Source organism: Neophocaena asiaeorientalis, unplaced genomic scaffold, assembly GCF_003031525.2.
Source record: "Neophocaena asiaeorientalis asiaeorientalis breed wild unplaced genomic scaffold, Neophocaena_asiaeorientalis_V1.1 scaffold430, whole genome shotgun sequence".
Lineage (NCBI taxonomy): Eukaryota > Metazoa > Chordata > Mammalia > Artiodactyla > Phocoenidae > Neophocaena > Neophocaena asiaeorientalis.
The window spans coordinates 3,217,081-3,241,222 of record NW_020173691.1 but is presented as its reverse complement, the minus strand read 5'-3'; the positions used below and the strand labels follow the sequence as shown (position 1 = coordinate 3,241,222).

Sequence of the window (24,142 nt, the reverse complement as noted above, 5' to 3'; positions counted from 1 at the left end):
TTTAATCCGAAAGATTTAGGGCAACTTTAAATTCAGTACGAGTTACGGAAAAGAAGTACTCCAGCAGAGAAGAAACAGGAAACTGGTGGTTCAAGGTCTGAAACATGAGGGATACTGAGATCAGAGCAGCTATCTTCACCTCTTCATAGGAATTTCCCTGTAGCATAGAATTCAGGCATGTCGGAAACAAATGAATACATGGAACAGTATTGGTTCATGATATTTATTACTGGGGCTGTTTACAGAAAAGTCTCTTTTCCACTATTTAGGCATAAGAATAGATATTTTTCTCATGTGACCTCCTTTTAGATCCTTTATTTTAAAAAAAAATCATAAAACTGTCTATATCTGGGGAGATAATAGTATCAATTTTTTAAAAAGTGAAGAGAGTTGGAGATGGGGTTCTGTCTTATCCCTTAGTAACTACGACCAAACAAGGTGTAGTACTTGGCAGGGTTCTTGCCGCAGACGCACTGGGCTCCAGGCTGCAGCTCACAGAGTGGTCTGAAGGGGATGCAAAGGCTTTTAGCTCCCATCGACGGGGCACCAGGTTCAAGATCTTGATCCCTGAAATTAAAAACAAATAAGAATTCTGTTCTTTTATGCCATACATTTCTATTCTTTTTCACTGCAATACCTCATGGGTTTTATCTGTTACATGTAATTATCTTACCTGGCAGTGGTCTTTTTGATCCAATCTTCACAGTCAATTTCCCCACAGAATGGAATCTGAGCAATCTAATAAGGAAAAACGTTCAGTATTTACATTCTGTAAAAGGAACATTTGAGTTCTCTATTAAACCTATAAACAAAAAGGATAGGTCTCCCAGTCTTTTTCAGGCCATGGTACTTTTGCAAACCTGCTAGCAACTCTGCTCAGAGGTACTCGAGATAACAAAGAATGTCTTTCACTATCCCAAACCCACACATCATATAATATCCGGATGCAACAAAGAATCGTTGCAATATACTTAAATGTCCAAATAAACTGCTGCAACATAGTGCTGAAGAGAAGGAACAAAGGGTGAATTCTGAATCTTTTTCATTTCAAATTTGCACTGCTGCCTGCTCTACCTGGCCACGTGGTTACGAGGATAGAGGGGAAAGGACAAATAGTAAACTGATTTTTAAGTTGTTAAAATAACAATTAACAGGGGCTTCCCTGGTGGTGCAGTGGTTGAGAGTCCGCCTGCCGATGCAGGGGACACGGGTTCGTGCCCCAGTCCGGGAGGATCCCACATGCCGTGGAGCGGCTGGGCCCGTGAGCCATGGCCGCTGAGCCCGCGCATCCGGAGCCTGGGCTCCGCAACGGGAGAGGCCACAACAGTGAGAGGCCCACGTATCGTAAAAAATAACAAAATAACAATTAACCATCAAGTAAACCTCACTTTACACATCCTTATTAAAAAAACCATGCTGTTTTTAACATGTTACAGGTAAGTGAATCATTTTTCAAGTCCAAGGGTATTTTAAAAGTCAAAAAAAGGGGTTCCCTGGTGGTACAGTGGTTGAGAGTCCACCTACCAATGCAGGGGACGCGGGTTCGTACCCTGGTCCAGGAAGATCCCACATGCCGCAGAGCAGCTGGGCCCGTGAGCCACGGCCGCTGAGCCTGCGTGTCCGGAGCCTGTGCTCCGCAACGGGAGAGGCCACAACAATGAGAGGCCCGCGTACCGCAAAAAAAACAAGTCAAAAAAAAAAAAAAAAAAAGTCAAAAATCATTTTGTATCAGAAACAAAAACCTCTCAAATTTTCTTTCATAGACCATTTAGAATAATAGGCAGTGGGACTTCCCTGGTGGCGCAGCGGTTAAGACTGCGCTCCCAATGCAGGGGGCACGGCCGGGTTCGATCCCTGGTCAGGGAACTAGATCCCACGTGCATGCCTCAACTAAGAGTTCACATGCCACAACTAAGGAACCTCTTTGTTGCAACTGAGGCTCTGGAGAACTGCAACTAACGAGCCCAGCTGCCACAATGAAGACCCAGCACAATCAAATAAATAAATAAATGTTAAAAAAAAAAAAAAAAAAAAGTTAAAAAAAAAAAAAAAAGAATAGGCAGAATCAAGAGACCTGGGATTTTATCCTAATTTTGAAATTCACTGCCTATATGAAAATCTCTAGCCCTGAGCTTTCTTTTGTAAAATGTGGATACTGGACTAAACAAGAATTAAGATTCCTCACAGCTGTGAATCTTAAATTTTTCATCACATGTCTACTTCAGAATGAGGCTTGTCTGCAATAATAATTATGCATTAGTCCTATAAAAAATTCCTGTTAGTAGCAGAGAGATCAAAGACATGGATAATTCCCAAACGTTAGAAATGCTAGTTTAAAAGCAACTAGAAGGTCATCCAGCTTCTTTGCCAACTTCCCATCAACTAGTCCCAGCCACACCTTCCATGCTCAAATCGAGTCCCTTCTGGAAACCCTTCCTTGCACTTGGGATTTAGTTAAACATTTTTCAAAAGGCTTCTCTAAGAAGTAAAGTAAAAGTAAATAGAGATGAGGACATTACAGAAAAAAGAGTAGTTCAACAGGAGAACGTTATTGCAGGGCAAAGAAGCGTTAGTTTTCTACATCTCTTGTGTTGATTAAGCAAAATATGTTAGCCAAATTCCCAAAGCTGATAAACTGTTATTTTGATGATGTGCATTAAGACAATAAAGAGGTGGTCAATTTCTAGGTATGGTGGGTGGGACGAACGGGTGAAGGGCAGGTGGAAAGGATGGTAATAACAAGTATTTTGAAAAATTTTAGTATAGGTTTTAAAATATATACTTAAATTATATATTAACAATTATATAATTACTTTAAATATATACTTTAATTAAATATACAAATAATATAAAATTAATAATTATTGGATATATAAATAATACAAAATTTAAATATAGAAATTGTTCAATGAAAACTGAAGCAAAAACAAACCTAGAGACATAAGATCTGAAATAACACAAAGTTATTTACCTGTATTGAAACTTGGTAAATCATTAGCACTTATGCAAACAAAAAGCATGAAAAAACTGTACATTCATAAAAGAATTACAATTCATTCCAAAAGACAGAATGGGGGAAAACTTTAATCAGTCTCTAATTATGTAATGATAAAAATATTAAGACAATTACAAAGAATGTTTTTGAATAATAAATTTGGCTTCTCAGAAATTTTACTTTTGTTAACTCACAACACTTAAAGCTATTTTATAACTTCCACAAAGTTTACAGTAAGTAGTCTTATTTTCTTTTCTCCAAGCAAAAAAAAAGCTCACTAAGCCTTGAGAAAGTATTTCTAAAGTAATAATTTTTAAAATTAAAATGGTGCAGCATGTGAACAAATTCAACGAAAACTGTTATTAGCTTCAAAGTGAAGTTTAGATGATATGACCTGAAATTTCTTTTTACTACACACATAATTCATTAATATGAAAGGAGAACATGCATTTTTAGGCTATTTATTCAGCCATGGAAAGGTTTTTACCTTTTTATCTTTTATTATTTCTACATCTATGTTTTAAAAAGACACAATCTTTTATAATATATAATATCTTGAACTCTGCAACAGAAAATGGTAATGACGAGAAATAGTAAAAAATCATTGATCAATAGATTAATAATGAATATCAACAGTAATAAGTATGTTACATATAAATGACATTTATTTTTCATTCAATTAAGATCATATCCCCTTGGAAAAATTTGCTAAAATCAAGTCCTATAAATCAGACATACAAAAAAATGTTTTTTTTTTCGTTTATACCAACAGGGAAGAGTAGAAAATCAAACTCTCACCTACATTCAAGTTCTGAAGATCCCTTCCTCCTTCTCCCCTCCCAGTAAATCCACCTTTATAAACAACAGCCTCAAAGCTTGCTTGATGGTCAGTCAACATACCTAAGCTGACCAACCGTGAGGTGAGATGAGGGATGAAACTGACTACTGAATACAAGAAACAAAATCTGCTTGGTCTCTACACGATCTTTGGACACACAACTAAAATACTATATTCTGGTTCAGGAGAGATGTTGAAATCTCTCCTGTAGCTTATCTAATATTAGAATAAAAGATACGATTCCACTAATATTTGCTGAGATTCATTTCTTTGACAGCAATGGATTAACTGATACTCTATCAATTTATTAACTCTTATGCAATGTCTTTAAGACTGTACTGCAAAAGTGACTACTGTGTTTCTATAGTAAAGGAAATTTTAAAAGTCAATAATTAATGGAACAAAAAATTATAAAAAATAAATTAGAGTGAAAGAAAAAATATACACGGAATCAGATGGCTATCCATTCTCCAGGCAGAGGGCTAGAAGAAATAGAGATTAGAAGTATACAGTTTGAGGTCACATGGCAAATTACAGACACCAGAAAGGTGGAAGATTACAAACCAAGAATAACAGAAGGCTAAATACTGAAGAGTTATGATCTGAAGGGGATTTTGTACTCATTTCACAGATTAGTAAACTGAGAGCCAGAGAGATTAACATTTTCTCAGCTCATGCAATAAGAGACATATTAGGAGGGAATGAACATAGCCAAGCAAAATTTTGTCTTACACCCTCAGCATGAATTTAAAAAAAAAAAAAAAAAAAAAGATACAGAGGAAAGTACATTAACACATTTTTGACCAGAGACATATTACAGCCACAGGCATTAGTTTCTGCAAAACTCCCCCAGTCGATAATGTGTTAAGCTGAATCAGAAGAGAAATCTAAATTCTAATACCAGGTCTGCTTCTGTACGGCTTGGGGTAATTTATTTAGACTCTGGTCCATGGTTTTCTCATTTATAACCTGGGGACACAGGACTGGCTGTATAATCAAACACGTGCACCAAAGTTCATAAGTGATTCATTCCAGGAATTAATAACTTTGCAAATCAACACCTCTTCTTTATGAAAATTAAGTTTCGGCTGGCAACATCTGCATATACACAACACATAAAGCTGATAAAATCTTAAAGAGCCATTAGGGAAACCTGTGTGGCTTTAAGGACTCCAGAAGTACACACTCATTCTCAAAAACAGACTTAGAGATAAGTCATATGTTTCACTTATTATTCAGAAAGCTCAGTCAGTTAAGATCTGGGTAAGTATATGGGCTCAGAGAATAAAACGGGCCTTCCTTATTTTAGGAATCTGCACATTACATTTCTAAAACTAGAACAATGCTTACTTTAGGGACTTTTATCAAACTGAGAAAACAAAATTTTTCAATAATAAAAATATTAGGGGCCATACAGAATGAATTTTGTTCAGCCAGCATAATGAGCATGAGAAAAAAACTTTTACATCATCAGTTTACAGTGTTATCCGAAAATGACATGTTGTAATGCTGCAGGAAAGACGGTGGAAAACAAGAGTATGTAATGCGGAGTAATATATAATCCTTTTGTGTGACAGGCTTTGAAAAAGGGATTAACATCACGCATAAATTCAGTGAGTCTTAAAACACCATTTACTGAAATATGTTTATATTCAAAACTTTGCAGAAGTCTCTTACCTTCCCAGAATCAAGTTCCTTCTGAAAGTCCTCCATTGTATTAGCCACAACCATGTGAGTCTTAAGGTCTTCAGAAGCCCTATCAAACAATTAAAAAAGAATAAATATTTTTTCTTACTAATATGACAAAGTTTTTTTTAATAGCATAATTTAATAAAAGAATAACAACCTGGAAGAGAGAAGAATTCAATATGAACCTCAACTCTGTCTCTAGCAGTGACATTCAGTAAATCTCAGTTAGCTCATCACTGCATAATCGTGAACACTAAATGAATGGAGAATTTGCCAAGCACGCACAGGTAACAATCATTTTTGTAATCGCCATTAAATCTCTACTGATCAACATTCTAATTCCTGGCATTACCACTTATTACCTACAAGAGTCTGGGTTATTATTTAAACCTCTCTGGTCTTAGTTTTCCCTTCTACAAAATTGGAAAAATATTCAAATCTAACTACGATATCAAACTGTTGTTAGAATCAAATACAAAGGCATGAAAATGTTTAAGAAAGGAAAAACACATAAATATACATTATTCGAGCTATTTTCACATACTATGTAAGTCTTTTGTAAGAACCTCAGGTTTCAGAAATAGGAATAAATATTATTCTCTTCCACACTCCAAGTCACACATTACATGAGGTGGTGACCAAGGAAGAGAAGGCATATTTTTCTTTTCTGAACCTCAGGGCTTGACTTGTATGTATGGACCCTGGCAGCAACTTGCTACCTGTCCACCAAATCTGTTTCCTTTTCTTCCAACTTTTTTGCAGTGAGGTGGGCCCAAGTGACTAAGTTATAGCCAGTGAGATGCAGAGGAAGGAACTCGCCACTTCCCAGGCTGAAGCCTCAAGGAGAGAAAAAAATGCACCTTTTAGCAACTTACATTAATAAATTTACTGAATAAAAATGTCAACAAAAAACCCTGCTTTTTAGTCACTAAAGCAGTGGTTTTCCAACCAAGGGTGTACATGTGTATCACAGAGAGAGCATTTTAACATTACAGATAACCTGAAGGTATCTTTTTTTTAAAATAAATTTATTTATTTATTTTTGGCTGCATTGTGTCTTCATTGTCACACGCGGGCTTTCCCTAGTTGCGGCAAGCCGGGGCTACTCTTTGTTCCGGTACACAGACTTCTCATTGCAGTGGCTTCTCTTGTTGCGGAGCACAGGCTCTAGGTGCACGGGCTTCAGTAGTTGTGGCATGCGGGCTCAGTAGTTGTGGCTCGCGGGCTCTAGAGCGCAGGCTCAGTAGTTGTGGAGCACGGGCTTAGTTTCTCCACGGCATGTGGGATCTTCCTGGACCAGGGCTCGAACCTGTGCCCCCTGCGTTGGCAGGTGGATTCTTAACCACTGCGCCACCAGGGAGGCCCGACCTGAAGGTATCTTAAAACTAATGAGTCAGAATCTCCAGGTACGAGGCTCAGGTAAGTTTCTATTCCCAAAGCTCCCAGGTGATCCTGAGGAGAATCTCTGGAAGAGAACCTCTGCACTGAGAGCACTGTTCGAATGGCAGCAACAAGGACAGGCAGCTTTCTAATCTTTCCTCTCTGACAGTATCACCTGTTCTGCGTTCAGATGAACTTCACGTGAATTATGGATTTGTAGGCCAAATAAATCCGTGAAGTAACCCTTCAAAAGATATATTATCATTCGCATTTTCGGACAAGCAAGCCAAGAGAAGCAAAATCTCTTGCCTAAAATCACATAAATAAGCACCAAAGCCAAGGCTAAAACTGGTTCACTCCTTAAATGCAAGATTTATTGAACATGAATATGAATCAGGCACAAGGTATTAGAAGATAAACGAGTAAGATACAGGCATTACTCTCCCCTAGAACTGAGCCTCTATCCCCAGTGGCCATGGGCCTTCCTCTCTGCTTCAGGTGGGTAGGAAGGAAAACAGGGTGCCACACATATGCCACCAATCTTGTAGTGCCTCTGCCTTGAGATCTGTGATTCTAAAAGTCCCCTCTCCAGAGGTCAGGGCAGCCCCGAGGCCTCCCCTCACCTTTCACCCCCAATCCCAATCAGGAGGTTCTTAGCCTTGGTGACACATCATAATCACCTAGGGAGCGTTTAATACTCCAGGTGCCAGGCCCACTCTAGACCAGTTAAATTAACATCCCTTGGAGAGAGTCCCAGGCACAAGTAGTTTGAAAAGCTTCCCAGGTGCTGCTAATGTGTATCCAACAGGTGAGAATCAATGCCTTTGACCCTCAAATTTTATATATCATGAAAGCCTGGATCTAAAATTAACCCAAATTACTCCATGGGGCAGACAGTCCATCACTGCAAACTTAGTAAGAAGCAGAAAGCATATAGAAAAACATTCATAATACAAGTTAAAAAACACAAAGAGAAAGGCCAATTAAGAACCATGAGAGTTCAGAGGGAAAGAGTACTTTCCATAGGGGCAATCAAGGATTCCTGGGTATACATCTCAAAGGCTGAGCACAATGTGAAGAGGAGAGACACAAGCAACTCTAAGGAACTGACCGGGTGAAGAGGTTAACATGGATGTCTTCCAAAATAGCGTGAAGTTTCGTCTCAGCCTCATTCTCAGCAACTGTCAGCTTTTCTCCAGTGTCTCGTCTGACAGCAACAAACTGACAGCTCTTCATATCACGTGGCCCGACTTCAAGCCTAATCGGAACTCCCTAGGAGAAAGGCATTTAAACATAATACATGCATGTCTCCCATTGAATATATAGACTTATTCCATGGCTTTACCTACTACAAGTCATAAAAATCCAAAAAACAAAGACAGAAACAAACCACTTTAAAAAGTAGGTAACACTCCTGAGATATTACAGAAACCTCTTCCAATGAGAAGGCATAAACCTAAGGAAAGAAGGTACTGCCCGAGTGGTTCTGAGCTAAGAGTTTAACGGGGAACCATGAGGGTGGTTGCAGCTGTCTAGCTCAGTGTTCCTAACTTCTCTCCCATAACGCACACATAGAAAATTACACTTGTATGGCACATGGGGGTAAATACAGAAGGCTTCTTGAGGCTGAAGCCACCCCAAGCCACCTTGGTACATCCTTGACTCATTCATGGCACGTGGTGTGCTTTGGTTGGGAAGCCTTAGCTCTGGCTGCTTTAACCTGAGTATCCGAATCACTGAACGGCTTGTCCAAGCACAGACTACTGGGCTCCACCGCCCGAGTTTCTGATCACAGTAGGTCCAGCGAAGGGGCCTGAGAAATTATATTTCTAACAAGTCCTCAGGTGATGCTGAGACTGCTGGTCCTGGGACTGCACTTTGAGAACCATTCCCCAGTAGTCTATGGTTTTTACAGAGGAGCTTAAGGACCATACGCAAGTTTAAGCCTTGGAAATGTTCAATCCTTGTTAATGCACATAAGAAATCTGTTCTGTAGGTGGATTAAGGCTTAGCGAGACCTCACTTTTAGGGCCTGGATGGAACCTGACCTGACAAACAGTAGGTTTTTAACAATTTTTTTTTTTTTTTGCGGTACGCGGGCCTCTCACTGTTGTGGCCTCTCCCGTTGCGGAGCACAGGCTGCGGACGCGCAGGCTCAGCGGCCATGGCTCACGGGCCCAGCCGCTCCGCGGCATGTGGGGGACCGGGGCACGAACCCGTATCCCCTGCATCGATGGGCGGACTCTCAACCACTGCGCCACCCTCTAAAACTAATTTGGGGTTTCTGAATTTAAATTAGAAAACTCTATATACGGTTTAGCTGATCGGTGATCCCCCAAATCAACGTCAAAGGAAAAAATTTAAATGCTACTCTAGAAAAAATCACCCCTAGAGAAGACTGATTTTATAAACTATCAGGAACAAAATACTGTATACTATTACATTATTTTATTGTTTTCTTTATTCATGCAATGCACGCATGTGTAAGAAACAGTGTTAAGTGCAATGAGATTTAAAAGATGAATAAGAAAGAGATCCTGTCCTCAAGAAGCTTCATGTTTTGCACGGTAAATAAGGCATGCATACAAATAATAAAAATCAGTACAGAAAATCAGAAGTGAGAAACTATCCTCAGTTGGAAGAGAGAAGAAAAGTTACTGGAGAAGGCAAAAATTAATGAGTAAATTCATCAGAATCGAAGAACACTCTATAAAATAACTGACCTATATTTGCAAAAATGTCAATGCCATGAATGACAAAGAAAGGCTGAGGAACTACTTCTGATTAAAGGAAACTAAAAAGACATGATAATAAAATGCAATAGAACTACATCCTGTACTCAGAGCAAGGTTTCAAAGCTGCAGCTGGGTGAAAAGGCATCTTCACAGGAGAAGAGCCTGGCACGGGGTGTCAGAGCCCATGACGGATGAGGAGGGCATTCATGCAGGGGAGTGGGTGGCAACAGCAGTGAGAGAGTGGATGAACAACAGCATTGAGAGAGTCGATGTGTTCATCCACTCTCTCATCAAATAAACATACTTAGGACAACTGGAGCTAGGTTTTTCACTGTCAGAGAAGAGTTAAAATTCGGAATGGGAGAAAACTAGATCGGGTCATGTGGGTTTTGACTGGAATTGAAGGTATCAGTGTGAACTCACGGTTATCAAATTACATAGATGGATACAGAAAAATAGATGTAAATACATGTGAGGATGTACGTACGTGTGTGTGTGTGTGTGTGTGTGTACACACGCACACGCATTCCATAGCTCCATCTACTGAGAAGGCTTGGAAGCAGTGAGAGCTCAAAAGTGATGGGTATACCCACACTAAATACCATTCTTTCCTAAAAAGAACCAGGGCTTCTTAGATATATGGCTAATTGCAGAGTTGGGGGAGAGATCGAGAACAAGATAAACCCTACAAGATCTTCTGCCAAAAAGCAAGGACGTGCTAAAGAACACAAAAGTTAGCTTTAAGGGATCCTACTGGTCCCGTCGAAGACATATTTGAGCATCAAAATAAATAATAATAGTAACACATTATAACCCACTGAATAATCTCAGAAACCATGGGTCCATAAAAAATTTTAATTAAGTAAAAAGCTAGTGAGGAATGTCAAGACCATGATAACTAAAGAAAAACTGAGGAACTATTCCAGACTAAAAGAGACTAAAGGGACATGATAACTATATGCAACACATAATTCTGAACTAGATCCTTCTGCTATGAAGGACACTAGTTGGACAACTCACAAAACCTGAATGGGTCCCAGAATTAGATGGCAATAAGTCTCAATGTTAACATCCTGATTTTATAGGCTTTATTGTGATTATAAAGGAGAACATGTTTGTAGAGTGACGGGGCATCAAGGTAGCATCTTGTTTTCAAATGGTTCAGGCAGGAAAAAAATTTTTGTACTGTACTTCCTTTATTGTAAATTTGTGTTTGTTTCATGATAACAAATTTTATAACCCAAGTGGAAGAAACAGCACAAGCAAAGACACAGAGGAAGAAAAATAGACTGAGAAGAGGGAAAAGATCTATGAAAGGGGATAACGGAAAACAAAAGTGGAAAGATCATCTGAGGCCAAGTCATACAAGAGGCATGTATTTTACTGGTAGTTTTTCTAAGTAACTAGTTATGAATTTACTTATAAGGGACTCCTGTTTTTTGTTTGTTTTTCAACAGCAATACAAAATTATCTTAATCATCCGATACAGTAAAAAAAAAAAAAAAGTAGTTAATTCACTCATATTATTTTCCCCTTTCTATTTCCCATTTTCCCCTATTTTCTAACGAAGAGTTATGGGAGTCAGTCGCTGGGTCCTAGTCTGGCAACCAAACCATACATCTCATTTATTAATCTGGGTGAGCTTCACAATACATACATCACACACACACACACACACACACACACACACACACACACGTGCACACACTTTACAAAGTGAATCACTATCGAATAAATATGAATCTAGATCTCCCAAACTGTTTTCTTTCCTTGGAAATTCCTGGCCTTAAATGCAGTAGCAGTGCTTTTCACTAGCTAACAAACTCTCTTTCTCAGTGTTCTTTAATTTTCGGCATCAAGTTTAGAACTTAGGGGCTTTGCTTTCTTTCCTAACTACTGTAGACAAGGAAGCTGCAGCGGAGCCAGGTCACACTAAGGTGCCTCCCCCACACAGTACAGGTTCACCAGGGTCCTGCAAAGAAGAGGGACAGAGACAAAGTCACGTCAGTCCGAGGAGGAGGAGTGAGATGAAAGAGGAAGGGAAAGAGGAGAGACACAGAAGTAAGTGTGGATGACTTTTGTTCTTCCCTTTCAGTCCAGCTAGTAGCAAGGAACAGGTTTCTTTTTGGTACCTCAGGCAAGTACAAATGGGTTTAGACAAGGTATTACTGCAATCACACAACCACTATTTCAAAGTAAGTAAAAAAGACTGCAATTAAAGGGAAATTACAGAGAAAATATTCACCTTTAAAGTCTTCATTAAAGGTAGGAGAGTAATATATTTTTTTCCTTTGTTAAAGGAAAAAATACATTACAAAAAGGAAAGCAATATCAATATAACTACTATTCTTCAGCACAGAGATTTATCTTAGGGGCCATTTAAAACAAATATGGGGATAAAGATTAGCAACTTTGGGAACCCGACATGTACACTGAATAATCCCAGTATTACTGAGCTTCCATATTTGAAAGATTGAAGCTGCAATGTCACTACACCTTCTTATCCACTGCCTGTAATATGAGTTTATAAATTCTTGACTCCTAATTGCTAGTTCTAACAAGATCCCCGTCTCATCATAAGAAAAGAAGTTAAATCCCAGAAGTTTGAAAAATGGAATAAAGAATACAGATCATCTATTAATGACAATGTGCAACAAATAAAATTTATATCAAAAACATTAAGCCAGAATTTAGACTAGCCTTGAATATACAAAATAAAAATCAACACACTGCTGTGAAACAATGTGGTGTGAAAAACCAAGTATGAACTTAATCTCTGATTAGTTGTAACAATGACAGCTAGTTGATGCCCATGCACCACTATTCTGATAGTCTTACTATTTAAATAACGTATTTATTTTATGAATTCTTGATATAAACATTTTAGTAACAACCATATGAGGTTTATTAACCATAAACAAGGTCTTCACGATCACTTTAATTCTAATGTACCAAAAATCCAAACTGGGGGCATGGGAGTAAAATATGCAACTGAAGAATTTACCTTGAGCTCCCAGTGATTGAACTTCCAACCTGGTGAATAGTTATCTCGCAAATCAGCTCTAACTCGAATATTAACACTGAGTAACCGCCTTCGATAATCATTGCATTTTGCAATCAGAGCATCTCTGTCTTCTTCAGAAAGTGCATTTGTAATGCCACAAGGAATAACCACCACCTAGAATCCAGCACAGTATCACAAATTTATACAAAGGAGCAGTATATGGAAGTAATGAAGTCAAATCACCACATGGTATCCAGGAGTCAAAACCTCCTAGTGACTATAAACCTTCACACAAATCAACTTGGATGGTTTCTAATCTACACAGAATATCTAGCAACTATTTAATAGCTGCATATTGTTTGTCCATGTTAAATACATCTGTTTTTCATTTAACCTATTATGAACCATTATTCAAAAAATAATTTCTAAAACTTTTATAAAGTAGGTAAAAAAATTAAAAAACAGTAACACAAATAATATACATAGTTACACAATACCAAGGTCTAGACTGTATTCTACATTGTTTCTGTATCAGCTAAATCTACCTGAATGACACTCAGAAAAAAAATCACACTTTAAAATTTTCTTCGCTAAATATGGCTTGTATTTTATGAAAGAAATGATAAACAGAAATATTTTCCTTACCTGAACACAGGCTACGCGGGGTGGTAACACTAAGCCCATGTTGTCCCCATGAACCATGGTCATAACACCAATAGTTCGAGTTGTCAGGCCCCAGGAGTTTTGATAGGCAAATTGCTTCTCTCCTGGTGTCTTTGGATCTTCAAAAATGATTTCAAACATTTTAGAAAAGTTCTTCCCTAAATGATGTGATGTTGCTCCCTAAAATAGAGATACACATCTTTTAATTTTGATAACCTATTAATGCCTTTGAAAATAATTACTGTAAGATCACACACCTTAAAATGGCACTAGACCTACTTTACCTGCCCTGATTTTTTATATTAAATAAGTTTTTAAAGCATAACTGATACAACAAAGAGACTAAGATTAGTCAAAAAATATATAGTAGCATACAGCTATGAGCAGCCCCTCTTATAGGAGTTACTTTAATTACAAAGGTTTTTAAAAAATCCATGCTTCGGTAATTCAGGATATAAGCCTTGATTTAACTGACCTTGGAGATTTACAGGGAATGGGACAGATTGGCCTGAAATTATAATATGGCCTTAGAAAACATGTGATATACTGATTTTTAAGAGTCTACTTCTCTGATGACAGAAGAAACTGGTCAGATCTGCCCACGGGCTATGCTTACAGTCACCTAGGAATCCTACGCAGCAGTCTGATACCTGGATAGCTCTTCCACTGGCAGATATAAATGCTTCTACTGTAGTTGTGTAGTCTCCTCCCGCAAATTTCTCCTTTTCAGTCTTTCTTCCCTTTACAACAGGAATTGCCAGGAGTTCTTCATATACCTTAGCATATAAGTCAAGTATCTGCAAAACCTGTAATGTTTTAAATGAAAAGTGTTCAAATTTATGGTATATTTATTGATGATAGATCTATAAAAACTGTACTATTTAAAACTGATTGTGGGGCTTCCCTGGTGGCGCAGTGGTTGAGACTCCGCCTGCCAGTGCAGGGGACACTGGTTCGAGCCCTGATCCGGAAAGATCCCACGTGCGAGAGAGCAACTAAGCCCATGCGCCACAACTACTAAGCCTGCGCTCTAGAGCCCGCAAGCCACAACTACTGAGCCCACATGTCGCAACTACTGAAGCCCACATGCCTAGAGCCCATGCTCTGCAATAAGAGAAGCCACTGCAATGAGAAGCCTGCACACTGCAATGAAGAGTAGCCCCCGCTCGCTGCAACTAGAGAAAGCCCACGCAACAACAAAGACCCAACTCAGACAAAAATAAAATAAATAAATGTATTAAAAAAGAAAAGAAAAAAAAACTAATTGTGGTGGGAAAAGCACTTCAAACAATAAAAATATAAATCTTTTTTTATGGAAAGGTCAAAGCAGCCAGTGTGAATTTATTAAAATATTCAACAAAGCAGTATGCAAAATAAGTGGAATAAGTTTTTAAAATATAAATAACTTTAGAATATAAGAGAAAATAAATGCTTATGAAAGATACACAGTAACCAGGGTAAAAATCTCCTGAAGAATAATTAATTTCACCCATGGGATTATAATTTCTTCTACACATTGAAGTCCAAAACTATTTTCATCTGAAAATTTAAGACGGCACATTTTCTAATAAAATTTCAGTAAGCAGTTTCTTAAGTCCACGTACATTTGAATTAACTTGTTTCTTCTTTTAACAGATACATAAATTTTAAGGAACAAAATAATTTATACCAGGAAATTATCTTTTAATGTCATTTTGAGATCAGACCAAATTTCAACTTAGTTATTTACTGAATGATTACTACGTAAATAGATAGCACTACGTTACTTACAGCTGCGGGGCGGGGGAAGCACAGCCTGGACAAAGAATTAGAACATAATTAATATGGAAGACAACTGTTATACCTCTTCTGCTGCCTCTTCAAATGTAGCAAATGCACTGTGCCCCTCCTGCCAAAGGAATTCACGAGTACGTAGGAAAGGCTGAGGATGCTTGAACTCCCAACGCTGGAAGAGGCAAGAACACAATTTAATCTTTAGAGAGAGCTTTTCAATTTTTGGTAACAACTTTATACGGTAAGTAACCAGAAATCATAACTGTAATCCAAAATACTTCAAAAATGCTTCCATACTCCCAATCCTTTGAATATAAAAACAAGAAAAAAAAAATGTGTGTGTTTGTGTGTGTGTGTGTGTGTGTATTTAAATGAATAAGAAGAATAATGAAAGAATGTAAGAAAGGGTGTGCACCTACCACCACATTGCACCACTGATTGAGCCTGATGGGCAGGTCTCTGTGGGACTGCACCCATTTCGCGTATGCAGGATACATTACTGAAAAGACACAGGAAAATACAGGCAGTTAGTACTAAAGGTTTTATTCCCCTTTGAAGGCCGGTTAGTGTTAAACAGGAAACATAATTAATAGGAATTAAAATGCTGTGCTTGTGCAGGTAAGTGAACGGTATTGTATTCCATCAAACGAATTAGTCAAGGGAATAAGTCCAACTAAAACTGACCGTATTTTATTTTCTTCACAATGAGATTTACATTTAATTTTATAGCTTTTCGGCTGTTTTACTTCTAAAAACACTAAGTGAACATCTTATAGTTATACTGTGTTCTATGTTAAGTTCTTTCATTTCATTATCCTGTTCAATCCTCACATTCAACCCATGAAATGGATATCATAATCTCAATATTGACAACGTGGAAGCTGAGCTTAGAGAAGTTAAAACACTTGCTGAATCCAGCACAGTTACCCATTAGAAACAGAATTTAGGTTAAATCCATCTGATGCATCTACCCAGGGTCTGAAACCTCTTGCCATCAACTGCTAATTTAAGTGAAGGTGCCTTTCTTATCATAGCCCATTCAGGATTATCTATAATTAGTAAAACAAAATATAACTTTGCCAATTTGGTATGTGAAAAAAAGCTGGTGTCATAATTTTAATAATACATCATTATATACTATTATACAAGAGTATCGCTAAAAGTATCAAATAAAAAGCAAACAATCCTTAACTCTAAAGATAGATAATCCCTTTGGAGACAGTGACAAGCCCGAACACTCAAAATTTCCAAGCGGTACTCCCATTTATTCTGTGCAATTTAAGGAAAATCATTTAACCCTTCAGAGATCTTTTTTTTAACCTGCAAAATGGAAATAACAATAGCTGTCCCTACTTTCCTAACTACACTACTGTTAGAATAATACAAGGTGTAAATGAAATCACTTAGTAACCTATAAAAACCCTATATAAATGCAAATGTAATATTAAAATGACTAATTTGAAGAAAATAAGGCAGTAAACATTAGTGTTTGCAATTTTATAATCAATTCCAAGAATAAAAACTATTCTAAGAATATAACTTCTTGGAAAGCTCTGAAAAATTAGAGCATGAAATTAAAAATGATTTACAAGTGCTTTAAAAACAATCTTTATCCTAATGATAAACAGCTCCACAATGAATATTGTACAGAGAATAAAATTCTATGCCACTTAAGTCTGCATTTATCTTCATCAACATTCATTAAACTTGACATCATCAATAAGGATTATAAATATCACAAAATAAAAGGTAAGACTCAACTCTAGAAGCTGTCTCTAATGTTCAATGAGCTTTTCTCCTGTGTTCCAAGGCCCATCCTCACCTGTTTCACTGGTAGGACGAACAGCAATTGGTTCTGCCAACTCTGTTTTGCCAGATCTTGTCACCCAAGCAACCTAGTAAGATGAAATCATTTTTCATACATTTTTAAAACAGCACTTTAGAGGAAGAGCACAGTTATAGTCAAAACTCTATTTCAAGTTTTGCTATATCAATTAAGGCAAGTTAAAGTAACTGCTTCTGTTCACTGTGAGAAAAGGTAGGTACTTACTGTCCTTATAATGTTTACTGAAAAGTAAAAGCCAGTTAATTAGTGAATGTAACAAAAAGAATCATGACTTGCCCTGATGAAAGAAATCTAATTTTTTTTAAATGGCTTTACATTTCTCTAAGTTGGCTGCAGTAACTTGCTTTTTAAATTACTATTCAAGTATGAACTGAAAATATACTTCTGAGTTCATGACAGAAAACTGCAAAAATAAATAAAGCAGGCTAACTTACCTCAGGGGCAAAGTCGGCAACATGAGTCTTCTCTTTCTCTAATGCACCTTGAGACACAAACATGGGGAAATAGCAGTTTTCAACACCAAGTTTCTTGATCTCAGCATCAAAAAAGTCCTTGATGGATTCCCAAATGGAATATGCCCAGGGACGAAGGATATAGCAGCCACTTACATCATAGTATTCAATCATTTCTGACTTTGTGATGACCTTTTTAAAAGAAAAATATAGTCTATGAAGCCTAAATTGAGCCAAAATTATAGTATAAGTGCCAAGAGTATGACAGCCAAGCTTCAAGTCTGGGGGCTTCCCCTGTTGGTGCATCCTCTTAACGTGCGTGTAAAATGGATCATTCTAGACTGAGAAACACCAGGGCTCTAAATTCTTAAGACGACTTGAATTCTAACCTTGCTTCTGCTGTTTTACTATTTTGTGACTTAGGACTAATCACTTTATCTCACCAAAAAAACAAAACAAAACAAAATAAAAAATCAAATAATGACTATCTCATAGGGCTACTTCTCAATTCAATACTTTCTGTGACATTGCTTTGAAAACTGACATGTTACATGACTATGCTATGTATTTTAAAGGCAATATGCATTATTACTTTGTGTCTGGATTTCAGAATCTAAAGTAGCCTTTGAGAAATTTAAAACATAAAAATCAACAGAACCCATACTCACTTGAGAATACCAATCTGCAAGATTTTCTTCTTTTTTTGCCTCAAGACCCAACCTGCAGATATAAAAAATACAAATCTCTTCATCCAGCAATTGCTCTGTGGTTGAATGGAAATAAACCTCTAAACCTCAAAAGAGCTTGGTTTTCCTTCAGTCTGAGTTATTTCTATATTTATATCTCTTCTATATTCATTCCCATGATGTTTTTAACCTAGAAAACAGTTCAATTATCTCTTAAAAGATCGTGTGATGCTATCCACCAAAAGCTAGGAAAACTAATAAGCATAACAAAAGCTATGATTTTAATGCAGACATTCCTTTTACAAAGTTCTTTATAAGGAACTGTATTTGTACCAAAGATAGAGCCTATTCACATAGTGTTCTCACTAAAAAATAAAAAGAATCTTTTGCCAGTTTCAATCCAGATAAAAATATAGTTAGTAAGATCAGTGTCTCATTGAAAGTAATATGTAAAAAGTAGTAAAGACAATGGCTATATGTATACATGTGTCAATACATAAGTGTGTATATATATATATATACCCTTACATGTAAGTTTTTTTCTATAAGTTTTTCCTTTAACCACAGTAAATAAAAGTTGCAGAGACAGATGCTTCCAAAATAAATTAGATCTGCAATAAAAAACTATTCTAGAGATATGGGAACATATGTATATGTGTAACTGATTCACTTTGTTATAAAGCAGAAACTAACACACCATTGTAAAGCAATTATACTCCAATAAAGATGTTAAAAAAAAGTTTGAAGTCATTAATGATGGTGATTTTGCAATAAACTCTAAGAAATTTAAAAAAAAAAACTATTCTAGACAATAATCTTCTTAATGAAACACCAACCATTATTCAGGAAACTGTGGTCTTATGATCCACATAGAAAAATCTACCCATTAGTTATGTTTTATAAAAGGTACATCTTTTTAGAGTTTACAAACAAGGCTTTATTGGCTTAAAATCTTAATGGATTTATGTTTGAATTCTCTGTTGTTTCACTTTGATACATCTCAACAAAATGCCTACATGAAATCTGGCCGTTTCACAAGAAGTCAGAAGGTAAAAAATGAGAAGTTCTATTCTCACTTCTACTATTCTATAATGCTGATCAGCCAGTCAATGGGCAAGAAAATAACTGTTGTATTCTCTTGTTTGAGGAGACACTGTGTGTATACTGTGAGTGATGAGAGGCAGAATTTGAAATTCAGCTAAACAAATCTAACACCAAAGTATCTCTAAATAGTAGCTGCTAACAACAGCCTAACTTAGGTTCAGCTTAGAGCGAACCTCACATAAAGTTCACTCTAATTTTGGGATGTGGATAATGGGGGAATCATATTGTTCATATGGATTAGAAGACATTGAAACACCATCTATTCCACAGTGCTGTCTTTAAACCAGCTTTGTTTTATATTTAACCAATTTTAAAAGCCTACTGAGAACAAAGTTCTTGTTTAGTCCCCACAAAAGATTTTCATTTGAAAAATCTGCTAAAGTGCAAAACAACGTGTACAGCTAAGCTAACAATTGTGTTACAAGGGAGAAAGAAGAGGAAAAAATATGTATATATATATATATATATATACACACACACATATATATTTGTTTTTACTTGTGTAAGCAATGAAAATCTCTCAGTGGATAGGGAAGAAACTAGTAACAGTGGTTACCAATTCATTATGGTGGTAGGAGGAACTGGGAAGATGGGAAAGAAGCATAGGAGTGAGACTGCACTGAACTTTTTATATTCTAAGATTCTTGAACCAAGCAAACGAATGTGTTACCTATTTAAATAAACAGAAAATGAACAAAAACTATCTGCTGACATTATACCTTTAGCATTCTCCAATTTAATGTGATAGTCAAACTACCCAAAATTTGTTTTTTTAAAAAAATAATTAAAAGTTCACTTCATCCAAAACTTTCCTTCACTTCCAATGAAGTTTCCACGTTTTATTACCTGGTCTGCTTCTTAGGCCCTTGTCCTTCTCCTGGTCCACTTGATGACAGCCCACTTCCTTGGTTTTTAGAAGAGTCTTTCTTTTGGCCATCGTTTTGTTTCTGAGTTTTATTCTGCTTTTCAGATTTATTTTCCTTTTCTTTCTTTTTCTTATCTTTTTCCTCAGCCCCATTGGCAGAGACAGGCTTATAATCTACTCCCGTCAGAGACTTGTACTGTGCCTTCAGCTGAAGGAGTTCTTGTACAGCTGTATCTACTTGATCCTTTAATAAAAGAGGAAAAAGAGAAGAGAGCATTTAATTCAAATCACTGTCTAAGCACCAATGTCCAACGCTTTATAAGCAGATTTGAAAACACAAAGGCAGAGGGTATGGGGTAGGGGTGGAGAATGTTAAATACACACTACTGAAAATGAATAAAAGAGCATGAGAAACAGAAACAGAACTGGAAAAGACTGACTAAAAAATTGTACTATAACTGCACTGTTCTAAGAATAGCCACTGGCCACCTGTGGCCGATTAAATTTAAATTAAATAAAACTTAAAATTCAGTTCCTCAGTCACGGAGCCGCATTGCAAGGGCTCAACAGCCCTTGCGGCTAGTAACTACTGTACTGGACAGAACTGTTAGAGAACATTTCCATCATTTCAGAAAGTCCTATGAGAAAGCACTAGGATATAATATGTATTCTACTTTAAGTTGAGTCATTAAATTATATAAGTTGAACACTTCACAGTTATAAAAAATGACAGTAATCAAGTTTCTATATTACTGGTTAAACTTCAAAACCTATAACGACTTACTGTTTTCCACTCATCTGAATCGGTACCAACAAATCCTCCTCCTATAAAGATAATACAACTAGCGCACACTATACTGGAGCTCAAGATAAAACTTGCCATTTGAGATTGACAGAGCTTTAGGAGAATGAGTCAAACAAAGAGTACGCAGCAAGGGCCTGCAATATGCCAGGCACTGATATGGTCTAGGTCCCTATTCTCAAGGATCTTACAGACGAGAGAGAAAACAGACAACTTAACAATTAAACTAGCTGTTAAACGATTTAAGTGTTATGTCAGAGAAAGGCAGTGTCATATGAGAATGACCAGGCCACTCTAGCTGGGATGGAGGATGGGGGTTAGGATCAACGAACGCTTCTCTAAAAGGCAAGATCAAAGAGCTGAGAACCGACATCGTGAGTAGAAGTTAGCCAGATCTGACGGGACACAAAGGGTTCCAGGCAAAGAAAACGGCCTGTAGTGTAAGAAACAAAAACACACAAACCTAATACCACACTAACCTTAGAAGCTTTTTCAGCTTTAAGTTTTCGAACTACTTCTCCTTGAGTTGCTACTTTGTCAAAAAGTGATTTGGCTTCTGGTGTTTCTGGACCACGAGACTCAGAGCTTCTGGATGGACTTGAATCTGAACTTTGTGATGATGGGGGCTGACCAGGAATGTACTCCTTCCCAGTTTTTTCTTTATACTGAGCTTTCAGGGACAGTAAGCATTCTACAGCTTCATTTATTTTAGCCTGAGATAAAAGAGAAAAAAAAAGTATTTAACGCTTTCTAAAATTTCTGAAAATTTCAATGATTATTAAAAATCATTAACTACCACCAAAATATCCCTGTAAATAAGCATCATGGAGAAACCCAAGCACAAAGGAGCTAAATCATCAGCCTAAAATAGCAGGTGAAAGCTAAAGAAAAGTTCAAAATATAAATATAAATCTATATACAAATCATAAAAGTAAACATAAATGCACATACACATATAATACTGTGACTTTACACTTTACATATGTAAACAGACAAATTATAGAACATCCCAGCAAACTGCCCGTTTCCAAGCCCTGCGACGGTAAACAGTGGAGCCAGAATTTACAAAATCAGAATTTGCCTGTATGAATCCTTATTTTCTTCAGCCTATTAAACAGACACTAAATACAGCACTGGAAAAAAAACCCACGGTATGGACTCAACTAAAGAATAGCTACATCACTCTTAAAGATTTACAGTGAAATGAGAAGGTATGTTGAGGTTTTAATTAGACATTCACCTATATATATCAGCCTCTGATACTTCAACAGAATTATGATGAAAAAGAATGAAATACTCAGCCCAACTGAGACACTTGTGACTTCAGCAGAGAAGGACAGGCAAAGGGCCCACGCTGGACACCTTACCTGAATGGTGATACCATCTAACCACAAACTACACTATATACTATATACTATACCACTGGAAAGTCAAGGCATCAATTGAAACAGAGAAAAAGTGCCTCCCAATTACCTTATCCAAGTTTTATGGCTATGTTCTAACAGTGCTCCAAATAGCTAAGAGGAACCCAACACAAGCAGAAAGAATACTAAAATGGGGGTCAAAGGAACACAGGAAGAACCGGTATACCTTCAAAGAATTTGCATGTACAAAATAGCAACTGACATTTCCTTGTCTAATGCTTTACGATACAGCTTTGCTGCCTGTTAGTGTCTACCACACTAGGCATCACAGAGGAAGTAAAGGTTAAGAGGAGAAATTGCAAAGAGAAATGAGTAGGTTGTCTGATTTGTACTCCTGACCTGTCTCTTGTTTATATTCTGTCTTTAGAACTGAATGTTTCCACAACAAAATCCTAAGAAAAAGAACATAGTTTATCAGACACACAAGAATCAAGAAACTTCCATCAGCTAAGAGAAAAAAAATGGCATAAAATAGTTAAGCGACTTTCCTGTAACCATTTCTACAAAAAGAGGCCTATTTGAAAGAAGCTCCATTTTATACTATAAGCAGGTATTGACTAGAGTTTGAAGTCAGATGGCACACATTTCACAAAGGAAAAACCCTTGTGTGGCAAGATTACAATTTGAAATATTATAAAGGAGAAAATTAATATGGACAAACCACTTCATTACTGAATGAAATATTCTAAAAGTGGAGTAAAATTATATATGTCTATATCCTCTCCAACTAAATTATTATTAGTTAACTAAATTATTCAGACTATTTTTCCAAACAGTGAAATCATACTACTTGCTATGCAGTCTTATCTGATGATTTAGAAGGTACCTAAAGATTCTTGAAAGAATTAGGATTATCAATATAAAACATAATTACTATCATTTTATGGCCTATTTACTCTGTGCCAGATACTACGCTAAGTGCTTTACATGGACCATCTTATTCAATTCTCAAAACAACCCTGATCCATTTTATAGAAGAAAGAAGAAAAGCTTAGAAAGATTAAGTACCTTACCCAAAGTTATACAGTAAGTGGTAGAGCGAGAATTTTAATCTACGGTTTATTCTAGTCTTTCATCTTGAACACAACAGTATGCATTGCATTATAGAAGGTATGAGACAATGATCTAAATTTCAACGTTCATTTTAATCCTACTAAGTAACATGCCATGAACACTGCTTTTTCAAAAGAGGTCTTTGATTCTCACTTGAATACGTCTCATAGAATGAGAAAAAAATAATTTCTTTTAATATTCTAGTTTTCTGGATCAAAAGACATTTACAAAGAGAAATTGGATAGTACTACTCAGTAGTACAAGATTACACAACAGTAGAATGCTAAAAAGCACTTGTTAATAGATCTTAAGTCTTTAATGGACAAAGGCTGTTTTAAACTCACCTAACATGTGCCAACACAGACAAGAAAAAAGTTTTCAATAAATAATTGTTGATGCGGATGAATGAGAATGGAAACAGCCTACAAAAAGACTTCAGTAAAGGTTTAAGATGGGAATTTGAGGAAGTAAAAATGACATTGAAAGAATGATTTTAAACATGACTGAAAATGTAGAAAATGGACAAGAACACACCTGGTTGGAATGCATGAAAAGTACACAAACTGTCTTTGCGGCAGCCACTAGATGGAAACACTTCCCCATGGGGAAAGGTGGCAACTTTAATAAAAAGAAAAACCTAGAACTTAACAAATTCAAAATAGTAAGAACAGAACCTTTCAAAATGGCCTCAGCACCTCAACGATCAGTGGAAAAAGCTTTAAAAAATACTTCTTTCAAACTGTATTTTTTTCCCAACTCTATTCACAGTCACCAACCTTTGCTCCTCACTAACACAGCTGAGGGAATTACACCTCCACACATTAATGACGACT

The 24,142-nt window shown here is 36.7% G+C and overlaps 1 protein-coding gene across 1 annotated transcript in view; it reads right to left on the bottom strand.

Annotated features, from left to right (window-relative positions):
- Window positions 1-212: 212 nt before the first annotated feature.
- EPRS1 (glutamyl-prolyl-tRNA synthetase 1) overlaps window positions 213-24,142 on the bottom strand; it is a 68,462-nt gene continuing 44,532 nt past the window's right edge. Inside the window, exons 19-32 of the mRNA XM_024750472.1 lie at window positions 21,312-21,545; window positions 20,012-20,274; window positions 18,044-18,095; window positions 17,358-17,567; window positions 16,900-16,972; window positions 15,497-15,576; window positions 15,148-15,249; window positions 13,955-14,110; window positions 13,287-13,484; window positions 12,642-12,815; window positions 8,014-8,174; window positions 5,511-5,589; window positions 674-738; window positions 213-567 (exon numbers count right to left, since the gene is read on the bottom strand). Of these exons, the coding sequence (XP_024606240.1) occupies window positions 417-567; window positions 674-738; window positions 5,511-5,589; window positions 8,014-8,174; window positions 12,642-12,815; window positions 13,287-13,484; window positions 13,955-14,110; window positions 15,148-15,249; window positions 15,497-15,576; window positions 16,900-16,972; window positions 17,358-17,567; window positions 18,044-18,095; window positions 20,012-20,274; window positions 21,312-21,545 (1,998 nt within the window). The 3' untranslated portion in view covers window positions 213-416. The remainder of the gene's footprint in view (window positions 568-673; window positions 739-5,510; window positions 5,590-8,013; window positions 8,175-12,641; window positions 12,816-13,286; window positions 13,485-13,954; window positions 14,111-15,147; window positions 15,250-15,496; window positions 15,577-16,899; window positions 16,973-17,357; window positions 17,568-18,043; window positions 18,096-20,011; window positions 20,275-21,311; window positions 21,546-24,142) is intronic.